Raw genomic sequence first — 27,157 nt, forward strand, 5'->3', positions numbered from 1 at the left:
ATAGCCCAGTGAAGACGATCTTACGCTTCGTGCTTTCACCAAGATGTATGTCCCGATGGGTTGCTGACCAGGAACCAGGATGCTCAACACAACATAGGAAACTGATAAATAGACAGTTACCTCTGCCATATCCTACAGTGTCCAACATGACTGTGACAAAGATACCCGAATGGGATTGGTTTAACAGATGTATTCACTGGGGAGATTGTAAATAATCTACCTTGTTGCAATAAACTTAATATTGCCTTTTCGCAAAAGATCCCCCAAACAAATAATCGCATTCAATGTAAGGACCCAACAAGATGAGTCTTGAGTCAGTGCTGTCCATCACCACGCAGCTAATTATATAAACGCTGTCAATAGGCAGCGTTAATGGATTATCCTTTTGTAAATTGTGCCTATTATTAACTTGGCAAGAAAGAATGGTTTATTGGACAGAGCGTTTAATAGAAGCTTTGACAATCCATAAGCCTGTGTATACAGTGTATAGGTACATACTTGATATGTATAATCAATTCAATATTAAAAATAATAAGGAATAAAATTTGAATGGGATTATAGAGGAAGATTGACAGCTTTATTCTAAACAGCCATTGTCCACTACTACACAGCCATCGTCCACTACTATACACCCATCTTCCACTACTACACACATCCAATCACACCCATCATCCACCCACTACACACCCTCCCAGCTAAAGGATGGATTAACACTGCCTCCTGCTGATGAAGTCAAGTCAGTCCCTATATCCGTTCAGCCCATCTCCTGGACTTGGGGTGCAGAACAGAAGTGTCTTACCGGGCGATCTCACACTTGTTGACATCCAGGCCCCTCTTTGACATGTAGCCCATCCCTCTCTGGGGCTCCTTGGTGGTGTAGGTGCTGAGGTAGTGGACAAAGGGCGCCTCGTCTGTGATCTCAAAGTAGCGGATGCTGCTGTCGCCCTGTTAAAACACAATCCACTTATTGGTGACCACTGGGTCCACTGCTGGAAATACAAAGAGGACAACGGCATCATTCGCTTCTGGGGCATGTTGTGTCCGTGTTCCTCGGTCAGGTACCTTTCCACAGAGGTAAACCACGTTGGTGTCGGGGTCATAGAAGGGCAGAAGGACTCCGTTGCTGGTGTCCATCTCGTGCACGGAGATGGGCTCGTCCATGCTTTCCTACGAACACAGGAACGACATTAACTATTACGTTTGAAATCTTGTTCACTCCTGCAAGATTTAATAAAGAATAACTGACAGTGTTAAAGACGTAAACATCTAGGTTTTAGAAAAACACGTTTTATTTGCGATGTCTTCGAAACCACTACATTACCCATAATCCTAAAGTGTGAAACGATGTCTTTGATTGGTGGAGCTTGCAATTACCGTGAAATGTTTACTGCACCCGCAAAAGTCAAGCTGTGGATGACTGCTACTGCTACTGAACTCAATCGTGTACCACAGCAACCATGATTTCCCTTCGATTAATGGAAAGTTAGAGAGTTGTTGTGCAAGCTGTAGAGGAAATGAGCTCTACATGTTGAAAATATGTTGATATAATATATGATAAAAAATAAAAGTAAAAATATATGATATACCACTAGCAGTGCTTTTTAGTAATGTTGGTAGTATAAAAACTAGGACTACATAATGTTGAATAAATACGTAACTAGAATACTAGACTGAATACACATAACGAGCAACGTTATTAGGCAGTGACTGCATTCAGGAACGAAGGAACGTACCATGTCGATGACAACGCTATACACTATATGAAACACTATACATACACACACACAGAATATATGACACAACTTGTATTAAAAATATAAACAATATAATAATGATAAAAGTAATAAGATGCAAGATACGCACTCAACTATTGGGCTTGAACCACTTTTATGGGATGAGGGGTTCCTTCTCTCGTTCACAAAAATAATGTACAGTCTTGTACCTTTGCCTTTTCTTCCATTTTCCAAATTATTTTTTGCCCCAAATCAAACGTTTTATGGTCACGACTACCTTGACAAACGATTGGCTTGGTTCCAGGATTAAAACTCTTTATACAGCAATTTTACGAAAGGTCAACGGTGAAAATGAATGGGCAATTTACTTCCGGAACCAGGGCTGTTCTAAAAGGGGGCGGTCACTGTTACTCACTATAGGCCTCTAAAGTAAAACTTTTTTTTTTTTTTTTAAAGAGCGACTCAACACAAAGTCTGCAGAGCAGAGAGCTCCGCCTCTTGGGAGACATCGGTGTTCATTGATTGGCTGGGTCTGGTGTGGAGGAGTTTGGCTGCCTACCGGGTTCCACAGGGCCAGTTGTCTCTCGCTCATTCGGCTGAAACCCGTGGTGAAGACATTCCCGTCAGACAGGAAAATGGCTCTCATTGGCCGAGCCCCTTCATGGGCCTTCTCCTTCTCCTACCAGGTTCAGGTAGAGAAGTGAAACAGTTAGAACAAGAATGTGGGTAGAAACAACAGAGCCATAATGGTTTGATTAGGGCTGCAATGATTAATCAATTAATCGATTAATTTATAGTTTATTATTTCTCTGTGTCATTTATCAAGTACAAATACCAAACATTTGCTGCTTAATGCTTTAGAAATACAAATATCTGGCTAATGGATCATTACAAAATGAATACATTTGTTTTTCTTGACTGCTTGTCAGATAAAGCAACAACAGTTAAGATATTTATGACTATCAGAACATATAATAAGATAAGAACAATGAACATAATAGTTAGTTGCAGCCTTAGTTTTGATATATCATGTTTCTGGGTTTGTGGGATGGAGGGGGGAAAAGAGGTTGCTCTCACGGCGATGATGGTCTCCTTGCGGGGGTCGATGACGCGGATGGTCTTGTCCTTGCAGGCGGTGCAGATCAGGCTGCCGTTGCGGTTCCAGCAGGCACTGAAGATGACGTCTGGGTGCATGTCCTCCAGGGTGATCATGGCTTCCCCCGTGCTCACGTCCCAGACTATCACCTGGTTGTCGCAGCCTGGCCACACGCATAAATACTAAGGGACATTTCACTAAAGTATACATTGTCTGCAGTGTATGGTACTACGATCATTGCTACATCTAGAATTACATTCAGGGCATTAAGCAGACGCTTTACCCAAAGCGATTTACAATGAGTACTTTTGTCAGAGGAAAGATAAGCAATATATTGCTGTCTTTCCAGTAAGGATGTTCATAGAACCAAGTGCAAAGCACTAACAATCACCAGGTTAACCAATTCCTCGTATAAAACAAAAATAGCTAGGATAAGATGCTACACAACGCTAAGTACTATTTTTAAGTGCAAGGACGTACAACACACAATAAGTGCCAGATGTAAAACATATAATAAGTGCATAAGAGGGGCGAGGGGGGGTAGGGGGGAGGCTATGCAGAGTCCAGGTGAACTCTGAACAAGTGACTCTTGAGTCTTGCGGAAGCTGTTGAGCGACTCTGCAGCCCTGACATCGGCAGTGAGCTCGTTCCACCACTGCGGTGCCAAAACAGAGAAGAGTTTTGTCTTTGATGATCAACCTTTGCTTGCTATTAGCAATGGCGGTCAGAGTTCTGAATGGCGGTCACCAGGCGTCAAGCTGAGGTTGTTGAGCGGAGCACTTGAGCTGGGATGTGTAGTCTGACGAACGCTTAGAGGTAGGCAGGGGCATTTCCATTGACCGCCTTGAAGGCCAGTACCATCATCTTGAATCTGATGCAAGCTACTACAGGGAGCCAGTGGAGATCACGGACATGGTAGAATTTAGGTAGGTTACGAGGTGACGAGCACTTGGACCAGGAGCTGAGCTGCTTGCCTCATGAGTAAGGCCCGGATCCTGCGGATGTTGTAGAGGGCAAATCTGCAGGATCGGGCAATCACTAGATCAATCACTGGATCAATCACTGGAGTATAACAGATCTTCCAGTACCACACAGGGTTTTCTCGCGGTGGGTGATGGAGATACTGCAATGACCTCGACATTGACCAGTAAGGTCCACATGAGGGCCATATTTTTCCTGACATAAGTAGGGGCTCAGTCTTGTTGATGTTAAGCTTCAGGTGCTGGGCAGTCATCCAAGTGTTGAAGTCTGCCAGACATTCTGAGATGCGTGTTGCAATTAGGGTGCTGTCAGAGGAGGGGAAAGAGAGGAATAGCTGAGTGTCGTCAGGGTAGCAGTGATAGGAATGACTCAGTCACCGCGAGGAGGGCTGTCTCAGTGGAGTGTGCGGTCTTGAAGCCTGACTGATGGGGGTCAAGCAGCTTGTTTGAGAGATAGACGGAAGACAGTTGGTTAGCGATGGCACGTTCCAGTGTTTTAGAAAGGAATGAAAGAGGAGATATCAGTCTGTAATTCTGGATGTCGGGGGTGTCAAGGGTTGGTTTATTATGGAGCGCCTTGATTCTGGCAGTCTTGGGAGGACGCTGGAACAAGTCCTGAAGTGAGGGAGAAGTTGATTAGGGCGGTGAGAAATGGCAGAATGTTGCTTGAGACGGCCTGGAGGAGTGATGAGGGGATTGGGTCAAGGAGGGTGTGGCCTGGTTAGACTTAACTATTCTGTTGACATCTTTGGCGGAGAGAGGGATTAAGTGGATAAAAACAGAGGTGGGGATAGGGGGAGGAGGATGATGGCAGGGGTAAGAGAGGAGCTGATGTCCTTCACCTTCTGGGTAAAGTAGGTAACAAAGTCAACGGCTGTGAGGGTGGAAGGAAGGGGAGGGGGGAGGGAAGAGAACATGAAAAACTGTTTCCTGGGATTGGAGGCGGAGGAGTTGATTTTGGTTAGGTAGAAGGCAGAAGTGGCTGTTGACACAATGGAGGAAGTCTAAGAGGAGGTGAAGGTAGTGAGAGAGCTCAGCTAGGACAGTCTGATCTCTTCCATTTCCCCTCAGCTGCCCGTAGCTCTGCCCTCCAAGCCCGCAGAGATTCGGACAGCCAAGGAAGGGGGAGAGCGGATTGCGCTAGTCTGGAGTTGAAGGGACAGAGGGAGTCCAAAGAGGAGGAGAGGGAGGATAGCGGAGTGTCAGAAGCTTCCTTGGTGGATAGTAGAGAGAAAATCGAATAGTAATAGTCACAGAAGGGACCTGGAGGACGTTAGATCACCACAATGTAGAGCTTGATAGGAAGGGTGACAGTGTGGAGTTCAAATGCATATCTGGTCAAGTGTTCCAGTGGAAGGACCAGGTAGGACTACTTTGGCGAGATGAGGAGTTGAGTCGCTCCTCCTCGCCATGATGGTCTTGGGGTTGGTGAGAACGAGTAGACGGTTGAGAGGGCAGCTGGAGTGGCAGAATTCTCTGGAGTGACCCAAGTCTCTGTAAGGGCCAGGAAGTGGAGAGTCATGAGGGATGCGTAGGTCGAGATGGAGTCTGCCTTCTTGACCGCTGATTAGCACTTCCAGAGTCACTTCGAGGTCAGTGCAGGTAGAGAGCAGTGAGTAGCGCAGATTGGATGGGTAGCAGCGTCGAGCAGAGGATTTAGGGTGGCTGACGTTTTCTCCGGTTAGATATCCTGCCGAGAATTGAGGTACGGCACATAGCAGCAGCAGGATACCATGCAACAACCTTCTTCTAGACATGTTGTAACATGTAATTGTATCTGGTGTAACTGGTGCTACAACCATTCACCCACTTGTACTTGCAGTGCATTGTACTATGACCATTCCCACATGTACTTGCCCAGTCATACACACTCTCTCAGTGCTATCTTTAATGGACATAACGTAATGTAAGGAATAATTAATATATGGTGAACAGAGAAAAGCATCAAGAGACCAAGGGCTGGGAGGTTGATTTAGAGCACAACAAAGAAGAGAAGCTTGGCTGACCAGCGCTGAGTAGGACGTTGCGTGCGGTGGGATGCCAGGAGATGATGCCCACCCTCTTGGAATGTCCCTTCAGGACCACCACTGGCTCCTCCAGTGCGGTTATCAGGCCATTCTCGGGTATCTGCCACACCTGGTGATCGACAGAGCCCAGATCACGGGTCAGACAATACACTGGGAAGGTCGTAGCAACCCTTAAGTCACGTCAACCTTTGCCGCTGACCTTAGCAAAGTAAGTAAAAAAAAAACGTAATAATTTAACTAATATATAATAAATGCAATTGGTAAATAATGTGATCATGTTGTGGCAGATCTTAGAGTCAAGTTCAGTTGCAGGCAATATCCTGAAGAGGGCAGCAGCGATTTAAGAATAAAGTCTGCAGACATTTTAGAAACACACTAACGCACACATCCACTAGTGATGGGTTGGTCGCGAACGATTCGGTCAGAACGAACAAATCCCGAAGGTGAACGTCAGGAACTGATTCCCAAAACAAGAGAACTGATTCTTTTTTCCTTTTTTTTTTAAACATATAACAAAATTATGGTCACGCAAATAAAATATACAAACGAACAGAGCTTTGTCTCCCCGACCGTATATTGATTGAGTCTAAAACGTTCTCATCTATTCAGTCAATAAGAGCACATTGCGTTGCCATGGCCCATGGGTAAACAAATGATTAGGCACCACCACACAAGTTAACTAACGACCGCTGTAGGCTTCAATATCATGCAAGCACTACATGTTTTCTTTTTATTTTGTTCTACATCACAATTGCATGATTTAATAAAGTATTGTTTTTACCTACCATTACGAGTCTTGTTTAGTCTAGTTGCTAACGTGCTTCACTGCTTATTAGTGCTACTTGGAAGACGCCATTTAATTCTTACTGCACCCCATTATGTATTATGGATATTTATGAAGAAAAAAGGCACGTACATGCTTTATATATATTATTTACACTTCACCTGGGTAATTTCTCCAGAACATTAGAAAGTAGTAGGCTACATGCATGTTGATTAACATTTATTCCATAATATCCGATTCCGAGACCATCTGACTTAATGAACGAATCAAACGAACAAATCAAACGAAGGAATCGTGATAGTGAACGGAACTGAAAGAACTGATTCCCGGAAAAGAATAGGTTTGCCCATCCCTAACACCCACACACCCACCCACTCACGCACACTTTGAAAATTGTCCATAGAAAAAGGATATACTGTTGCACAGCTTCTATGGAACATGGGAGGTACGTTGCATGCCACCCATCTCATTCAGAACTCTACATACGATCCCAGTATGGACATAGGCTATAGTTAATAAAAAACTCCTAATCCAACCAAAACATGGAGGAACTGAGCCCATTTAGAAGGTGACATTTATGTTGCAGGTATCAAGTGGCCTCAAAGAGAGGAGCCATTGACATGGCAACTTCTGCAACTGAAAATAAATAGGAGGAGGGACATTGCATACATTGACTGGAACTGCTGTTGTTTGATCAGGTCAGGGGTCTTGGCTTTCAGGTGGGGAAGTGGCTCTACAGTAGAGCCAAAGCCACCATATTGTAAATGAGTGAACTTGATCTCTCAGGCCTCAGCCTGAAGAAAACATAAAGCCTTCCTATATCTTGGATTGGGATGACGCATTGAAGCTAATCTAATCCAGAAGCGACAGACGGCAGCCATGCTGGGGCTGCAAGTCTATGTTTCACTGTCAAACCAGAGTGTCCTGGCGAGGCTAGTAGCTTAGCGTATTGAGGGAATGTTTGCATGTGTGTGTGTAATCGTCACCTTGTGGATATAAATTGATTTCCACTAGTTCAGCCCGATTCCAATTTACCCAAAAGTGTCATGCTTATACAAGGCTGGCAAGACTACTATGCTTGATACCAGACATTACCTTGCACTTCCCGCTCTACTTCTCTGCTTATAGTAAGAGACCTCATTTCATAAAAGCTAAATGAGCTGGAGCGGGGTTTGTGTGTGGGGGGGGGGGGTAAAGTGAGACTGCATTAGTTTGTCTCCGTGTTAGAAAACAGGGTATTCGGATGGGAGGATGCTTACTTTTAAAGCAGATCAAAGAATATCCTTTTAATTCGATCGGTAATATTATTCATCCTTAATTTGTTTGATTTCCTTTGGCATGCCTTTTTTAAATGTAGTTGGGCAATATTGATGAGCTTAACAGGGTCCTTACCATGATATTGCAGTCCTCAGAGCCACTGGCGATGACCTGGTCATTATGAGGACACCAGTCGATGTCCAGCACAGGGCCGGTGTGGCCACACACTGTAGGGTAGGATTTGTCGATTCGGCCCGTCTGCGGAACACGCATACTTCATATTAAAACCTTAAAAAAATTAATTAAAAACTTGAAGGCCGCTACTTTAGTCTTAATTTCCCAAAAAGCAGGCGCTCCTCTAAGTCTATGTTCTAATTTCAAAATATGCAGCCAGAAAACATGTGCGCACACACACACACACACACACACACACACACACACACACACACACACACACACACACACACACACACACACACACACACACACACACACACACACACACACACACCTCTTGGCCCTTAGGAGCTAGAAGAGCCAGGCGTTGCTCTCCCTCCTGAAAACAATGTTGGAGTCGCAAGCACGAGACACACCCTGTGCACTGTTCTGGAGCCACAACACAGGGTCAGGGACTCAGGGAGATGATGTCACCGTGGCCCTATTTAAAGTCTAATGCTTTCCCTGCCCACAGCCGGGCCCAAAACCACAACCATGGCCTATCCTCTACAAACCCTGTTGACTTTGTCACCTATTACCGGTATATATGGTTGTTGAACCTGATGAATGCTATACAAACATCCATGTATTAAATAATAAAGCAACAATGAGGCTACCAAGATACAATGCTTGGGTCTTCTGGGAAGAAGTACCTTTTTTAAAATATAGACATTACAAGCGGAATCAACATAAAGCGTGAAACTATGAAGTGGTCCATTTGATAAGGGTAGACTAGTTTCTCATAGTAATGATAGGTATTGGAGAGGTATCGATAAGATCCAAAGTGTGTGGAAAGTCTTGAGATTAAAGTGATCATGTACAATGGTTATGATGTAAAAAACAAGCACCCCTCCTCCGGCCAAAACAAACACCAGAGGATGATGTGAAGTCCAGACGGCCAGGAAATGACTCAGCCTGTTTTCCCAGGTTTCCAGGATCCATTTCCTGTTTCTCCTTCAAAAGTTATCAAGCCTGGCTTAGGAGCCATGTCAGCAACCATCACCAGCGTACATTACAGCCTTAGCCAGCTATAGGGCTTGTGTATCAGAATGCATCATTGGATGTTTGTTTGGCAAACATACCCATAACACATAATAAACCCTAATGACAAATTTCAATGGTAATTACTAAACAATGACCAAAAGAACAATGCAACTTACACAATAACTAATATTTCAAAGCTCCCAAAGACTTGCAAAGTACAAACCCTGATACAGAACAGCTTGTCAGCCATCATTCACAGTATACAGCACGATGCATGCAGTGACTGGTGAGTGGTTGTCTTTGTATTGAACTGACTGTCACAGGGCTTCTCTAAAGCAGAAGAGAAAGTGATATAGCAGGCATATACCTTAAGTCACCCGACGGCCACAAGGGAGGTCTCATTCATGCCAAAGGATCAAATTCAAAGTGTGCAGCTCAGGAGGTAGAGCAGGTTAACTGGTAACCGGAAGGCTGCTAGTTCGATCCCTGGCTCCTCCTCCACCTCGAGTGTCGAGGTGTCCCTGAGCATGACACTTAACCCTAACTGTTCCTGATGAGCTGGCTGGCGCCTTTCCTGGTGGACTGCGTTGTCGGTGTGTCAATGTGTGAATTAACCGTTGTAAGTCGCTTTGGGTAAAAGTCTGCTAAATGCCCTAAATATAAAACGTAAATGTAAATTTCCCGGTTGAGGTTATGGGTCCATATCAATACCGTAAATTAAAAAAAAAAGAACTGGGAAGCAGAGTTCATCGGCATAGATCCATTAAGAACTCTTCTCGTATGTTGCAACACTGTGAAAGTCATCCAAAATAGCTTTTTGCTTAGGCTTTGCTTGGCTTTCAGATGGCTTGATGGCTGTTGGCTTGGCATTGGGATTTTGGCTTTTTGGTCAACATCGTCTTTTCTATAACCAAAACAATTCCATTCAAGTGACGTCCATTCATCTTCTTTATTGCTGGCTTATTTTGAAGATTTGTTCTATGACTGCTTTTGTTGTCTGATCATAAACTGATCAACATGATCAGTGATTGGTGGTTCGCTTTGCATGCAGAGCCTGCAGAGCCCTAGCAGCAACAAACTATCCAAGAACTCTTAAATCGTAAATTATGTAACAGACAGATTTCTCTTGTAGATTAATCATGGAAAATGAAAAAGTTAGGCGGTTAATATTTGCATGAATTAGCTAGGTAGAAAGGTAAAAGTATGTACTCTCAAACTATATGCATACATGCAGTACATTGAGAAAAAACATGAAATACAATGCTTTTGCTGTTCTCAAGCTGGCGGGGTAGATGGCTCCATTTCCCACTGAAACTGCTTCTCAAAATGACCTGTGTGGCAACCAAGAGCCATATATAATGCTTATTATAAAACGGATAGTTCAGGTCCTTGATTCTGATTGGCTTAAAAGCCAACCACTGCAAACCACTGCAAACCACTGCAAACCACTGCAAACCACTGCAAACCACTGCAAACCACTGCAAACCACTGCAAACCACTGCAAACCACTGCCTCGCGTGGCTTATTGCTTGGGGAGAGGAATTAAAGGTATGGGAGAGAGAAAAAAAGAAAAAAGGAATCTTGACAAAACCTTAGTGTGTGTCTATGTGTGTGTTTGTGCTTGTGTCCCAATCAGCAAGGTCTCTCTTGAAAAATACTTGGGTCATAACTGATGAAAGCATGCATTTGCAGAATGATCAATAATGTAAGGCTCTGGGTATCGGTGGCGATCCACCGTTGGTGCCTATCTGAACAATTTCCACTTATCGCCAAAGGGTGTTGCCAAAGAAAAGAAAACAGAAATCAATTTTATTACCACTTCAGATAGTTCTATATGGACTCTTACAGCAAACGCAGCGGGCTTCAGATCGCCCCAGCATCACACCAAACTTAAGGGAAAGGGACCTTGGATCACTCCAAATTGTTGCCCTAATAAATTGGGCTCCTTAATCCACTACAATTACACCTATGCTGCATGCAAATCCAGCTGAGTCACTGCAATCACACATACACACTTCACATACAGGCATTAGTTCATCGTTTATTTCATCGTTTATTTCCTACTGCATTATAACAAAAACATAAATAAAACATAAGAGTCCCCCCCCTCACCTTGTTATTAAATGTGCTTAATAAATACATTTGATTTTATTAGCATTTTACAGACTGAAACAATGAATAAGGCGGTTAGAAAGGTCCATCACCGTTGCTTCTCTCCCCATAAAAAGCTAGTCAGTTTTTAACGACTGATTTACCTTTGAGCATTTCCTATTACAGGCTACTGTGTAAAATGCTGTTTAGAATTAACATTTGTATCAAGAAAGAAAGACGTAGCGAGTGACGCTCTATACGCGCTTCTATAATTTGACAATTTCATAATGTCAGTGTCAATTTAAAAAAAAAAAGTCAGTGTCAATCCCCGGCTTGTAAACAGATTGCAATACTAGCCAACTTCCATGATTAAACTTAAACTGGAGTTAGCCAATCGCAAGATTAAAGCTAGGCTGGCAGTTAACCAACGGTTAGCTAGCCCTTCTTTATTCAGAATATTTCCAACCAAAACAAAGATAATTTCTACGGCTGTATTCAAACAAAGCAAATCTTAATCGAATGAAATTCGACTAACTTCAATCATGTAAAGCTGGTCGCACCCGAGGCGAGTAGTAGATAGACAAAACACGTCAAAGATTCAATTTTGTTCCGTGTTTAAAGGTCCCATGACATGCCACCAAGTGTGGTGTGAGTAGCGTTACAAGCCGTTTTGGAAATCTGCCCCTTATGACATCACAGGTGGGCGTGTCCACCTAGATGTATGACAGATAGATGAGCAATGTTTGCTACAGTATACTGGGTAGGCTGGTAGACTGATCTATCCAAGGGGCAGATTTCCAAAACGGCTAATCACACTCATACCTGGTGGCATGTCATGGGACCTTTAATATAATAGTTCCCAATGGGTGCTGTGTGATTCGCAAGGAACCAATTCTGATATGTCGACATTCAATCCTATCGAGCTGTAAACAGGAAAGTTGACAGATTCAAAGACATCAAGAAAACATATTATAACATATATTATTAACTTTTTTAGATGATAACTAACTGAATTAAACGTTCAGTTCGTTACAAATATCAATCTTCCTTAAATTGGGCAAGTTCAAAGTTGTGAAAAAGTGTTATGAGCGGGTTTACCGGAAGTTAAAGGGCTGAAATCACTGATTCAGAACCGGCGTTACCTATCATTATAAAAAAAAAGGTTTTTTTTATTACTAACCCAGTCTTCCCTTAGCCCAGCTTTGCTGATCTAAATTTCTCCTGAAATGACGTCAAATGATGCGTTTGACGTAATCTCATTAAAACTTTGCTTGCCTTTTAGAAGGGCCGAGGACTACAAAACAATGCTTCCGCAAAATTGTAAGCCCGCCAATAAGGAATGAGGGGCCGGGAGCTCGCTTACGAGGTGTAAACACAATGTCTGCCCTTTTTCTTCAGCGCTTAGCTCAAGAACATGACCGACACAAACCTCCGACCATGGCAGAAGCAAATTTGCAATGGGAAACAGCCAAAGGGGATTTTGAAAATCTATTGCTGGATTCTGACATTCAGGGCTATTTGTACGAGCCAGAATACTGCCAGGAAGAAATGAGACGAATAGAGGAGGAGGATGCTGCGGCTGTGAACTGTGAACTGGTGGTGTACCTGTTTGCTCTGTTCGCCTATGAACACTAACACAGAGTCCCTGTGCTGAAGCGAATTTCAGCGATGCCAGTTTCTTCCAGAATAAATGGCTGAATCTGGCGAGGACAGGGCCATGTGTGTAACCTCTCACCCAGGCTTTACGCCTCATCTGTTGGGTATTGGATACATATTTCCGGACCCAGAAAGTCAACTGGAAACGCCAGCCAAAGCCCGCCGGGAGAAACAGACGTCTGAGCATAGAGTAAGTGTTTGATTTTTTTAATAACACATTGGCTACAATAGCTTTGAGTCCCGGGGAACGTGACAATGAAGTTATCCGAAATTAGCCGATCCTATTGGCAGAGCATAGGCTAAGTTACGTTAGCTTGAAGTCTGTGTAATGCTGTATAGGCTACTCAAGGCATAATTCATCTTGCTCTGCTAATGTTGTTCTCTTTCTTTCTTAGACAGTATCGGCTTCCTGTGTTGTCCACCATAACAGCTAATTACCCAGCACCAGATGGGCAGTACCGTGGCTACCAGGAGACAGTAGATGCTCAAGGTGAGCTGTGACTATTTTGACTCTAGCAATCGCACCCTACACGTTTTATTTTTGTAAATAGTTCTTATAGTTATTTTTTCACGAACAAAATTTCAAATTCATGTTTGTTGTTGGGATTTGTTTACTAACCCAAGTGCTGTTATAGTAAAGTAGGCCTACGGTATAAGATAGACACTTATTTCAACTGGGGAGAAAAGATATGCTGAGCTACTGTAATTAGCAAATGTTTTTATGCTGTACAGTAATATACAAATGATGCTTTTGAAAAAACGAGAGCAGAAGTCTAAACTAGTCAACATGTCATGGGGATATGTTTACACAAAGTTTGCTCGCGCTAGTATAATGGGTCCTTCCCCTTCCAAACGGAAACAGGCGGGTGGTGCAGCGAGCACAATGCACTGTGGTAGTTGGAGGATTTCTTCCTTTGAGCCAGAGACCACTTTCTGCCTTTTCTCGGGCTAGAATAAACCGATTTCTTTTGTCTTATTTTTTTGCACATTTATAATACATAGAATTATTTACTTCATATAACCTTCATATCTCCACCGGTGAAGTATCCCTTTAACATATCAAAACAATCACCACCCATGTTTCTAAAGCATACTGTGTCCAAATCCACTGTCAAACGGATGTTTGCGAAATTACGTGTGTACCGCTTTAAGGCCCAGCCTGCATTGTAGAGAGGCCGCGGCTCAGAAAGGAAACTTCAAACAAATGCATCCAATTTTTATTTTCAGATATCGACTTAAAATTTGGCATGGGTATACTATGGAATCCACCCTTTGTAGCCATGTTCGGCCGAGCAGCAGAGCCTATGTTTTTTTGAAGAAATGTTAGAGGTGTTTAAACATCGGAGATATGCATCTATTTCTCTTTAAAATGTACATCTCTGCCGTCTTTAGCCTTATTGCTAGGAATTTCTAACCATATAGTCCCACAGTTACCTAGTACAGCATTTTGAACCTGTATCCCCAAATCATTTTAAGAGTTCTACAAGCCTGCCAATTTTCTTAACTTTTGACCATGTCGTTTTTGAGATATGGCCCATTTTGTGAGAAAATAAATAAATAAATAATAATAAATATAGCTGCGAGCAGCAATGTCGGGGTCAAGCAGAATAGGACTCAATAAACTAATTCTACTGGACAGACGTAATCGGCTAGGTGGCTACATGATGATCGTCTCAGTAATTATTAATGACGACAGCTGGTGGAATGAACTACAGCATTATGCGACTGGTTTGGATACATGAAGGCCTTGCAGCAGATATGAGCTCACTTCGTCCCCCTGAGGTCAAAGGTCTCGTCATGAGTCTATGTACCAAGTTTGGCTATGATTTGTTAAAGAGATGCTGAGAACAGGCTTACTTCCTGTTTGGCTACTTTGCCATCAAGTTTAATTGCCTGTCACGGCCAAACGGTTTTGAATTTGAAAAAGCTGTTAAACACATTTGTTCAGCTTGGTCTGAAGATCATATATGGCAAGTTTGGCAAGTGGCAAGTCATGATGATTGGACATAATCTGTGGCCTGTGGATATGTACTATTGATTTTGACAACTTTCAACATGGCGGCCAAATTCTGATGTTGCCATGAGAAATAATTCATTAGCTACATGGGGAGCTCTGACAGTATCACCAGACATTGAAAATAAGTTTGAAATATAATCATGTGAAGAGAGAGGAGTTAAAACACGTCTTCATTAATTATAGCGCCCCCTAGAGTGTCCCCATGATGATGTCATGGGTCTATGTACCACGTTTGGTTATGATATGTCAAAAGGCTGTTGAGATATTGGCTTACTTCCTGTTTGGCGACTTTGCAGTCGAATTTGATTGGCTGTAGTGGCCTTGCCTAGTGGTTTTGTCAAGCATGGCCAGAGGATCATGTGTGCCAAGTTTCAAGATGATTGGACAAGATTTGTGATAGGAGAAGCATTTTGAAGGTTTTTGACATAATCCAAGATGGCGGAAAATCCATCACGGCGTTGAACTCGGCTTGGATCAAGGAATCCGGCTTGGATCAATTATACATTGTTTGGGAATATTGGATGAATGGGTCGAAAGTTATAAACATGAATGCATGTCCAACTTTGAGCTGTTGGTGGCGCTAGAGCTGATGAGCTAGCGACCTCAAATTTGCTTCATGGGATAATGGAACTGTCCTGAACCAGTGTGCCAAATTTCACAATTTTCTACCAAGGCGTTCTATGGGCTGCCATAGACTCCCATTGAAGGATAATAATAAGAAACCATACGAAAACAATAGGTTGTCTCGCAGCTTTGCTGCTTGTCCCCCAATAAATATAACCGCAAGCTGAGCAAAATGAAAAGTCAAGAAAACACTAATGGAAGATATATATGGAAGATATATAAATATGACATAATTATGAAGAAAAGATGTTGAAGAAGATGTTCCCCTTGATGCCATACTGTGCCTTGCTTTCAGGTGAGTGGGCTGCAGAGCAATGGCCGAATGTGTTGTTCAGCTTGTTCATAATGCTCATGAACAAGCTGATGAAAATGTCATGGTGAAAATTTCTATTCATAAGCACACAAAATCAAGAAAACTCCAAGCACACATTTCTCAAGTGAATTAAGGGCTTTCTTAAAAGCATATTCATGAAAAATCTTTGAAATTCAAGGGAATTTAAACATTTGTAGACAAGGACACTGGCGGAAGACAGAGTTAATTATGAACGAAAAATGGTTTACGAAGAAGTTCCCCTTAATGCCATACTGTGTCTTGGCAGTCAGGTTCTTGGAAACTAATGACGCGGAATGTTGATTTCCTGATGAATTTCAGGTTAATGTTAAATGTTGTGTTTCTTAAATGAGTAGCAATGACAGAATGTCATGTTGAGCTTGTTCATAATGCTCTAGTCGAGATTCGAACCCTCAACCTAAGGATCACCAGTACAAGGCATTAGCCCGTGGAGCAACTGACATTGCTGAACTGCATAAAGCCTCATTCCCATACTGAAATTGTCTATTGATAAGCACACATCAAGAAAACTCCAAGCACACATTTCACAAGAGAATTAAGGGCTTTCTTAAATGAGTACAGATCTGAATCAATGGTATCAACCTAATGATAGTCGTACGGTAGTTATACATAACAAAATGGTCATATAGGAAAAATGGGCTGAGACTGTGGACGTTTGGCTTTTCTATGAAATTGTGGGAAGAGTGAACATTTTTAGAGCAGAAGACCAGGGTGAAAAAGATTCATCTGATTTTAGAGATAAATATGAAGAAAGAATTTTGCGTCCAGGTCAATCTGGTAAGGAGAAATAAGGCTAGTTCATATTTTTTTAAAATAGCGCCACCTTTGGGTGCAGTCCCACAATTTTGGTTTATGGGTAGTGGAGGGTATTGGTATCCACCTAATGATAGTCGTATGTTTTAATACAATAACAAAATGGTTATAAAAGAAAAATGGGCTTACTGCTCCAACTTTATTGGCCAATATTTCTCAAATGGAACTAAATAAAAAATAATCTGTTCGATAACTTTTGTGAAGCTTGGTGTTAAGATTTTATGTGGTGATTTTGGTGAATTTTTGATTATTTTTGTAGCCTGTGAATCTTCTATAATATTTTTAGGGCATAAGAGCAAGGCCATAATTATGCATCTGATTCTAGAGATTAATATAATGAAAGAATTTTGAGGCCAGGTCAATCTGCTGAGGAGAGTTGGTGAGGCTAGTTCATATATTTTTTTTTAAATAGCACCACCTTGGGTGCATTACCACAAATGGGTTTATGTGTAGTGGGGGTTATTGGTAACCATACCTGAAAATTTCAAGAGTTTTCGACTTACGGTATAGGCTGCAGTATGACTTTTACAGAATTTGGGAGAAAAATTAACGGTACAGAAACAATAGGGGACCAAGCAGCTTCGCAGGCTCGGACTATATATAATTCAGTACTAAGGACCATGTGGATATGAAATCTTGCAGTCTTAAAGGCTGTTTACTTGTAATTTCTTCAATGGGCAACAAATCTATTATCTTCTCCAGCCATTGACCCATGGTGGGTCCTGACTGGGAAATCTATCTAGTAAGAATAGATGTTTTTGCAAAATAGGATAACATTGTAAACACACAATTCATTGTACAGGGAAAATTATTTTGCACATCATTAATAATAATAATAATAATAATAATTCAACAAATATAGCATAGGGCATAGTTCAAAAGTACAGTTAGACATATATTGAATTGCTTTATGGATCTTCTCCCAAAAGGAGTAAACGGCTTTACAATACCAAAATAAATAAATGTTCGCTGCATAAATGTTCTGGATCCAATTCCACATTTTCTACACATAGGATAATTTGTATCATCCAACTTATTAAGCGTCACTGGAGTTATATTGTATTCATACAGGAATTTATAATTAGTTTCTTTGAATTTAATGTTTGTAGTCAAAGGTGAGGTAAATTCAGTGCACATAATTAACCATTCTTTTTCGCTGAACTTCTTTTTAAGCTCTCATTCCCAGATTGTTCTCAAAGAAGAGAAGGAGTTCTGGGAACTTTCAGACATCATTCCCTTAACAAAAGTAGCAGAGATAATTAATTGTTCCACCTCAGTGGGATAAAGTCTAAATTGTCCCTTTTCATGTAAATATACAATGATGTGACGAACCTGCAAGTATTTTAAAAAATCTGTTCTGGGAATTTGATATCCTGCACAAATAGCAGCAAAGGATTTAGCAGATTCAGAGTCTTCATCGAACATGTCCGAAAAAGTTTTCAGACCATGGAGTGACCAGTTTTGAAAGAGCGAGCTAGAAAGTCGGGGTTGAATGCAATAGGAGATTTTTTGCTTATATGACCTTCTGTACTCAAGATACCTGTTACAGTCTTGCACATTTTCAATGTGGCTTGTATAGGGGGCAACCCCTCTAGATTCTTCAGCGACTGCAATTTATTAACATCAAGTGTATAAATTGTCCAATGGATAGTATGTTAGTGATTCCAATGCTACCCAAGGAGAACTAGTTCCCAGCTTCCAACTTATGGTATTTCTAACTTGGCAGGCCCAGTAGTACCATAGAAAATGTGAAAGTCCTAACCCCTTTTAAATATCACTTTGTTAAAGTCAACAACTTAATGCTTGGGGTCTTGTTGTTCCATATACATTTTGTTAGACATCTATTGATTAGCTTAAAAAAAGTAAAGGAAATATAACATGGAAACATATTGAAAGCATATATAAACTTTGGGGGTATACTCATTTTAATGACATTGATTTTCCCAATAAGAGACAGTGGGAGAAGAGACCATGTCTGAAGTTTCTTTTTGCATTTCTCCAGCAACGAGTTATAGTTTTTCTTAAATAGTTTGTCCAAGGCGGGTGTCCCTTGTACTCCAAGATATTTAAAGCTATATACTGACCAAGAGATAGGGCATTCTTTCTTAACATTTCCTTCATTTGGAATGTTAAGAGGGCAAGCAATTGATTTTTTTTAATTAACCTTATACCCTGAGTTACCAGAAAATGTTTGAATATCTGCCAAAACATGTCACAAAGTTGACATAGGTTCAGTAATAAATAATAAAGTATCGTCAAATTGAGTGACATTTTGTGGTGTTGTGAGCCTGCCTTCACTCCCGTTATCATAAGATTAGTTCTGATCGTCTCGGCAAACGGTTCTAGTGCAATAACAAATAATAATGGGGAGAGAGGGTAGAGGGGAGATTCCACGTTATGAGTGCAAACAGTTGCATTTGGAGTTTCATATATTGCTCTAATCCATTCAATGAAATTGTAGCTTAATTTAAATATATCTAGGACTATTAAAAGAAAATCCCATTCTAAAGGTGCGTTCACACCAAACGCGACGGGGCGACACGACTCCATACAAAGTCAATGTAGAGTCGCAAATCGGGCGAATTTTCACTAGAAAAAAACTGTGACAAGATTTGATTTGATTTTGACACTTTCGCCCTGCACGGGCAAGTGCGTTTACGAGGATTTGCAGCGCGACACTTGAGTCGCTCGAGTTGAAATATTTGAACTTTGTCACGACATTTGCGTGATGACAGCCAATCAGCGTTCACTCCCTTGAGCGACGTAACGTAACAGCCAGAACCATCAGTGATTGTTGCCGTTTGTGACTCCGGGAGCTCTATATATAATAGTATATAATATAATATTATATTATATTATATATAATATCACGGCCAAAAGCTGTGTGCGCCTCCGGATGGCTGTAGCGGGGCGAGTCTCGTGGGGAGCGGGTTTTGTTGCAATTACCAGCGTTGCTGTGGTTACCGGTCTTGTGTGTTTCAACGGTTTATTAGCGGCGGTATCTAATAAATCGCTGTCTAATCAATACTTTATTCACTGCCTCTTCCATGGTCATTACAATATTATGAATAGACTGCGTCGGGTTCTCCGACGTTTCTTCCTCTTCCACAACAGTTAAAGACATGCAATGGACGTTATCTCGGCAATGATTGAAAATGAATTGGCATGAAGCACTGTTGGCAGCCAAAAGATGTGGCGCAACAAATTCTTCTGATAAAACTTGCACAGCGACTGATTATGATTTGTCGCGCCACAAAACTTGGGCGACAACACGAACGGGCGACAAATGTGTCTTTTGATGTGAACGCAGCTTAAGCGATCAAACGTCTTCTCGGCATCAAGGGATATTAATAATTATTTTTTTTTTCTGATTCAAATTATGTATGATGTTAAACAGACGTAAAATCAGATGAGTGACAACCTTTAATGAATCCGGTTTGATCTAATTTTATTAATTTAGGGAGAACTGATTCTTATCTCTTCGTTAACAGTTTTATGATAATTTTATAGTCACAATTAAGCAGTTATACTAACTATATATATCTATGTATTTATCTATGTATCTGTATAATCTGCTGAACAATCTCTTACTAGTCTCTACTCTCAAGGGCCTCAATGCGGCTTTGGTCTCTGTGTCTCCCCAACGTGACGTCATGCAATGCATTCTGGGGGATATGAGAATCAATCGCAAACCGCTAAAAAAGTACCTACTTTTTCGTATTACATTCCATTTTGTGATACCTAACAACATTAAATACAATGGATAACAGTTTAAATCTTTATTACCAACAAGCAAATTGCACAAATTCGAGGCACAACTCTGAGGGTCTTTACCTTCTTTCAATATAGAGAGATTCACAGAGATTCTAGCTGTTTCATAGAAACAGGAAGAGCGTTATGGCTAGAGAACTCTTTAACCATTATCATAAAAACTGATTTAAGTTGTGGCCAGAAAGTTTTATAAAATTCTCCTGAAAAGCCGCCTGGGCCTGGAGATTTATTTGCTGGCAATGATTTAATTGTAGAAAATACCTCTTCTTCAGAAAAGTTTTTATTGATGGTTTGTTGATCTGAGGCTGTAACCTGAGGTAGATCCAAACAGTCTAAAAAGGCTGTTGCCTTAGGGATTGAAATATTTACTGATTTATATAAACTACTATACAAATCAAAAAAATGTTTATTAATTCCTAATGGGTTGTATCTTACTTCATTTTCAGTTTTAGTGGCCATTATAGTTCTCTTAGCTTGTTCCTTTTTTAAGTAGTGTGCCAATAGTTTACCTGGTCTGTTCCCAATTTTTTTTTTAAATACATACTTTTTTGTTTAATATCGTTTGAGTGGTCTAAGTTGAAATTTGCTCTGGCTTTAACTAATTTGTTCCAATTTTCTTCTAATTGATCTTGCTTGTGTAACACTTCTCTATATAGCAGTTCTTCTGTTTAGACCAGGGGTTTTCAAAGTATGAGAGACTGAGCCCCCCCTCAGAGAACAAATTTCAGCTGAGCCCCCCCCCCCCCCAATTTTATTTTCTAAATCCCTGTGTTTTGAAAGATCTTTTAATTATTTTACACATTTTAAACATCTGATCATATTTTAAACATCTCTGATCATATTTTACACATTTTAAACATCTCTGATCATATTTTTTTTAAACATTTTTGAAACATTCTAAACATCTGTGCGTTTTTAAACACATTTTAACATCTTTATCTAAGCATGTTTTTGCTTAACGTTTTTGAAAAACATTTGAACATCTTAATCTGTAAACTGCCAGTTTAGCCTCCTTTTTAGCTCACCTCAACTTTAGTGGGAGCAATGAGTTTGCGGAGCTGTGTTCGAAATTGTTCCCCATCACGGATATAGTGCACTATATAGGGTGCTCACCATTTTGTAGTGGTGTTCGAATTCTCAGTGGTAAATTTCACACACTATAAAGTAGACTTAAAATACCCAAAATTTGGGTGAACATACGATGTTCCCTACATGTTACTCCCGTATACCACAGTGCAATACAACCTCCAGATTTCCTCGTGGGTGCCCGGTTTGTTTACGTGATATGGGCGCATCTGTCTGCGTCATACAAATACCCGGCGCATTTACTGACGCAAAAGACGTTTAGAAATGTTAAGCGTAGTGTCCGAATTCTCGTTTGTTCGTTCCCTATATAGTGCACTATATCATAAACACCATATAGGGAATAGTGAGTGAGTGAATAGGGAACGATTTCGAACACAGCGCGTCTTCGCTGTGAAGACGCACTGTGTCTGTTTTTTCTGTTACTTTTTATGGTTTCTTTTTTTCTCACGTCGCGCCCCCCCTGAAGAACTCTGGCACCCCCAAGGGGAGGCGCGCCTCACAGTTTGAAAACCACTGGTTTAGACCATTAGTGATTGATTTTCTTTCTTTATTTTTATGAGAGTATGATCTAATCTGTCCTCTGAAAGTTGCTTTTGCTGCATCCCAAAGTATGGATGGGGCTATTTCAGATGATATATTATAAGTATTAAAGTCTTCAATCAACTCTCTCATTTTCTTACAGAACATTTTATCTTCTAATAGCAGGTTATTAAATCTCCACATTTTAGATTTGTAAGATTAATATAGAGTAATTTCCAAAGTGACCATTGCATGGTCTGATATAGAAATTTCATGTATTTCACATGATGAAACAAGCTTCATAATTTTCTTTGGAAGAAAAAAAAATTCTAAACGAGAATAAGATTTATATCCCCTTTTGTAGGATTTATTTCTCTCCATGCATGTATTAACCCTGTTTATGATCCCAAAGCATGCAACATTTTTGCGGATTTAGGGTTAGAACCTCCAGAGTGTGCGGATTTATCCAAATGTGAAAGAGTTCGATTGTAATCTCCTCCCCCATCAAACCAAGTGCATTGTGTATTCAAAAGAGAGACCATATCAGAGATGAATAGGTGTATCTGTATTAGGGGCATAAATATTAAGTTTAGTTATCTGGTTGGCCCAAATTTTCCCATTAACCAAAATATATCTTCCCTCTGCATCTGAAATCGGATCAATTAATTCAAAGGGTATGTGTTTATGGATCTAAATACTCCTCGGCAGTTTGTTTTTAAAAGACTAAATGAAAATTTGTCCAACCCAGTCTTTCTGTAGTTCAAGATGTTCGTCAGGTGAAAGGTGAGTTTCTTTCAATAAGGCTATTCCCACTTTTTCTTTTTTAAGAGCTGTAAGTATTCATTTCCTTTTGATAGTGTCGTGTTCTTGAAGAAAGTAGTTCAATCCGGAGCGCTTTGAACTGACTTTATTTGTTTAAGTATTTTGGTATGGTAACTATGAAGCAAAAGGAGGGAATTGTATTTAACACGCGTGGAGAGAAATACTGCAGCGCTATCTTCCAGCCCAGACGATTTCCCCCGGGGCTCTCAACGGGGCTGGCATATGTCTCTGACCTCATCTGACTCCCGCTCCCCGTTTGTATCAAGTAGGCGTGGCCTATGTGGAGTAGGCGTGGCCTATGTGAAGTAGGCGTGGCCGATGTGACATATTGGCTCCGGCTTCCTCACCTGTCTAAAGGTGCTGCCATTTGTGGCTGGAGTAGTTATTGCAGCTTATATTTTCGATCCTGCTTCCTTGTGGCTATGTGGGAGCAGCTTATGTGCTTAAAATACGTAACAATAGGATGTTCTATACTTTTATCATTCTATGTAATTAATTGTAATGATTCATCCATAGTAGTCTAGGGTTAGGGAAAAAAAGAAAGAAAACACTCTTGCAACCCCTCAGGCTAGCATGACAGCTAGGATTTACAAAATAAAAAAACATAAACAGAAAAAAAAAATTTAACACACATAAAACACACATTCATACTGGCTCACAGAAAAGTTCCATCTGCACCACCCCATTGTTGGGTGATAACTACTGGTGTCTAAGATTTAGGGTCAATGTAACCACGTTTGTTAACATATACCCTGAAGCAGCTTGTGAAGTGCCCCCCCCCCTCCCCATAAGTGACAGTTTCTACAATAACCAAACAATCGCTTTGTGTCATATACTAAATAAGCTTGTTCAGCCCCAAAACAACATTATCACTGGGTATCCGAGGGGACTATAATCAGCTATTAGTCTTTTAACACAAACAGTAATGTTCCCAATGAACTGGTTACTTAAATAATTCAATAAACACCTTTTGCCTTCTCGTTTGTTTTGTCAACTCAATATGGACTTTGCATAATCGTTTTAATATCATGCTCAGTCTTTTGACAAAACTCTTTCAGTTCCTCTTTCAGTCCTTATAACTCTTTACTTAAAGTGTAATTTCGGCGAAAATTGCACCCAGGGTCTTTTTCGGCATGACGTTGTTAATCTAGTATAGAGCTTGCCTGGAGCAATGTAACAGCCCAAGTGGCTTCCACGTTATTGGCTACGGGCACAGCGAATGCTTCCAAATCGGCATTTAGTCGATCACAGGATACCGTAAATAATATAATAGAGGTGCCAACAAATTTAAATTAACAATCTCCCCTATTGATACTTGGCTGTTTCAAATTTGTTGGCGCCTCTATTATACTATTTACGATAGCCAGTAATCGACTTGTGTGGACTACCTGGAAACATGGACCTACTGGTAAAGCACAGATTTGGAAAGCAGTCTTTTTTTAATAAACTCCTGGTATGCTAACTAAGTTGTTGATGCTATGTTTCATGTGTAGGGACCCTAGTCATGCTACTGCAGAGGTTTGGTGCTACTTTGAGCAATATTAGTGGTTAAAAAATGCAGATTTGGAAGCGTTTGCTGTGCCCCTAGCCAATAACATGAAAGCCATTTGGGCTGTTACATTGCTCCGGGTAAGCTCTTCCAAACGAGCGAGTCAGTTTTGGCGCCCCCTCCTACGTAGGAAGGGGGCACATTTGAATACTACCTCTCACTTCCCAACCCCCTCCAATCAGAGCATAGATAATATTTTGTGGACCAGCGGACGAGCAGCTCCGGCGGGGTTGAGCTCGGTGGTAGCCTGGCAGCCTGGTAGCTCAGCTCCGGGAGTACAATCCCTTTCTCCGCCGGAGCTGCCGGACTGCCGCCAAGCTCCCCCAGCCGGAACTGCCGGCAGCTCCGGCAGGTGTACTCCGGGAGCTGAACTGCCGCAGAAGCTTCGGCGGCAGTTCAGCAGCAGTCCAGCAGCTCCGGCGGGTGTACTGCGGGAGCTTAACAGCTCCAGTGGGGACGGCACTGGGCAGTCCAGCAGCTCAGCTCCCAGAGTACAATCCCTTTCTCCTCCATTTCGCGGTTCAATATGGACTTCAGAGAGTCAAGGCCAAAGATCCTTTCCCCCAATTCTTCTCAATCATGGCCGAGATAACCCCCACTACGAGTCTTTACTTGTTGTTGAAGTACCAGACTGAGACGTCAGACGCAGTCTTTAATATTATTATATTATATAGATATAAAGCTACAGGAGTCCGCAACAGCAACAATCACTTCTCCTCTATGCTGTGGTTCACTCTGACAGCTCATTGGTCAATGGGCAGCAGCTCGTTTGCATTAAAGCTATAGACACCAGAAACAGTGCATTCTGAAGGGACTGAAATTTCCAGCAAACAGCTTCAAAAACATGTTTTCTGGAACTCATATACTATGTTTACTTGTTAGGAAAACACCATAATATGTCTCCTTCAACTCGGCAAACAATTTGTGCATTTCACGACCAGGCTGACGTTTGCGTCTCCAGCGGTTTGTTTGTTTGCAGTTTTCTTCTTTGGCTGATACTTATTCAACTCCATATGCGTTCTGGAGTGAAGTGCCTGGCAGTTTTCGCTGCCAGGCATTATTTCCTATTTGGATGTAAGACAAATTCGAATTAGAGAGTTAATTTCGGGGGGAGGTATGAGCGAGCTCAATCAAGCTGCTGCCATATCACTGGAACTCCTACAGTTAAAAAGTTATTTTAATAAACCAGAAGACCACCGCAGTGACAATACAAAGAACGTGATCAAAAATGGTAATACCACTGACCCCCCAGAGGGGAGGGAGGAGGCTGTGGGAACAGGTTAGGAAGCCCTTGGCTTCTCAAGGCGTTCCTTGCATTCCACACACTGGCCCCGGACACCTCTTGTATGAAAACCACTAATGAGAAGTGAGGAGACAGGGGGGTCCAACCCTTTGAGGGGTAAATCAAGTCCAATATGAGGCTGTTATGGAAAAACAGAACATAGCCGTCATGATATTTGAAGTTTTTTCCAGAATGTGCCCTTTTCATATTTTTTCTGAAAACTTTCTGGAGAAGATAAACCCTTTTTATGATAGGAGACATGCAATGCTCTTAAAAATATAAATAAGGAAGATAATGAGGAACTGTTGTATCTTGATCGAGCTGGGCTTGTGCAAACAGGATTTGATAGGATGATTATGTCCTATGTGTGATTATGCTAAGAGTTCAGCAATGCCAACTAATTATCAAACTGGGAAAACAGCTATCGCCGGCCAGCCTTTGGCCAATCCCAGCAAAACAAGATGGTTGGTTGGTAAGGTTTTTGCTCGAAATTTATTAAAATAAGTTTTGCTATGCAAAACTCTGCTGGAAAATCTCTGCCTGTATGTCCCAACATCTTAGCAGCAGGCACCATAACAAGACCAACTATCCAAATGCAACACCATGATACTCACTGGATGATTTAATTCATATCAGGTAAACATAAGCAGGACTTGCAGGTAACCGAATGCTCCATACTATTGCTTATAATAAGCTTAGCAAAAAATTGAGGTGCAAGCACCAACCATCTCCATGAAAAACGAGAAATTAGCAGGAGGCAGTGAATGTCTCATCACAAGAGAGGGGACAGCTCCCGGATTCAAAACACATACCCAAAAATGGAGATTCAAGTCACAGCCATCAAACCATTAACTAACATGTCCAAAAAATACCACATGCATTTTTATCCTAACAGAGGAATGTCTCAGGCCATGCAGTTGATGTGTTGCATAGCAACATGCAAAGTTAGTATGAAATAGAGAAACACTGCAAAGATACAGAACATGGTCTGCAAACACTAATTCAATTGATAAAGATTGACAGTAGATCTGTATAGATAGATTCCTCCGGGTCCACATGTGACTAACACATGAACTAGGGTTTGCCATGCATTCCGCCCAGCTCCTGAGAAAAAGTCATGAACAGCAGACACAGCCTATTCTGACTAGGTTTTTGTGTGGGAACTGAAGTAGGGAACAAGATCAGTCAGGAAAGACTTGAAAAAGACAGACAGGTTACCAAATGTGAAATATTATCTAGGACAATGCAACTATGGAACTTGTTAGATTGAATATGTTACATGCTAGAGACAATAGCATTTAACTTGACAATAAATGTGTTCATTGTATTTGAATGTCATACACATTAATAACCAGGCCATACTATGAGCATTGGCAATATCAATAATACTAGCAAATAAGAAAATGTAATCTTGTTGGCTACTCTACAGTAAGTGACTTGGAAAGCTAGATAAGGCTTGAAGCGATTCAGCCATCCTGCCTGCTGTTCCTCTCTCAGC

At 41.3% G+C, this 27,157-nt stretch overlaps 1 protein-coding gene across 1 annotated transcript in view; it reads right to left on the reverse strand.

The window, feature by feature from the left end:
* coro1ca (coronin, actin binding protein, 1Ca) overlaps positions 1 to 27,157 on the reverse strand; it is a 65,435-nt gene that overhangs the window by 5,026 nt on the left and 33,252 nt on the right. The window contains exons 3-8 of the mRNA XM_079751557.1: positions 8,013 to 8,135; positions 5,816 to 5,945; positions 2,811 to 2,992; positions 2,293 to 2,412; positions 1,063 to 1,167; positions 800 to 945 (exon numbers count right to left, since the gene is read on the reverse strand). Of these exons, the coding sequence (XP_079607683.1) occupies positions 800 to 945; positions 1,063 to 1,167; positions 2,293 to 2,412; positions 2,811 to 2,992; positions 5,816 to 5,945; positions 8,013 to 8,135 (806 nt within the window). The remainder of the gene's footprint in view (positions 1 to 799; positions 946 to 1,062; positions 1,168 to 2,292; positions 2,413 to 2,810; positions 2,993 to 5,815; positions 5,946 to 8,012; positions 8,136 to 27,157) is intronic.

This window comes from Pollachius pollachius (assembly GCF_949987615.1).
Source record: "Pollachius pollachius genome assembly, chromosome: 1".
NCBI lineage: Eukaryota > Metazoa > Chordata > Actinopteri > Gadiformes > Gadidae > Pollachius > Pollachius pollachius.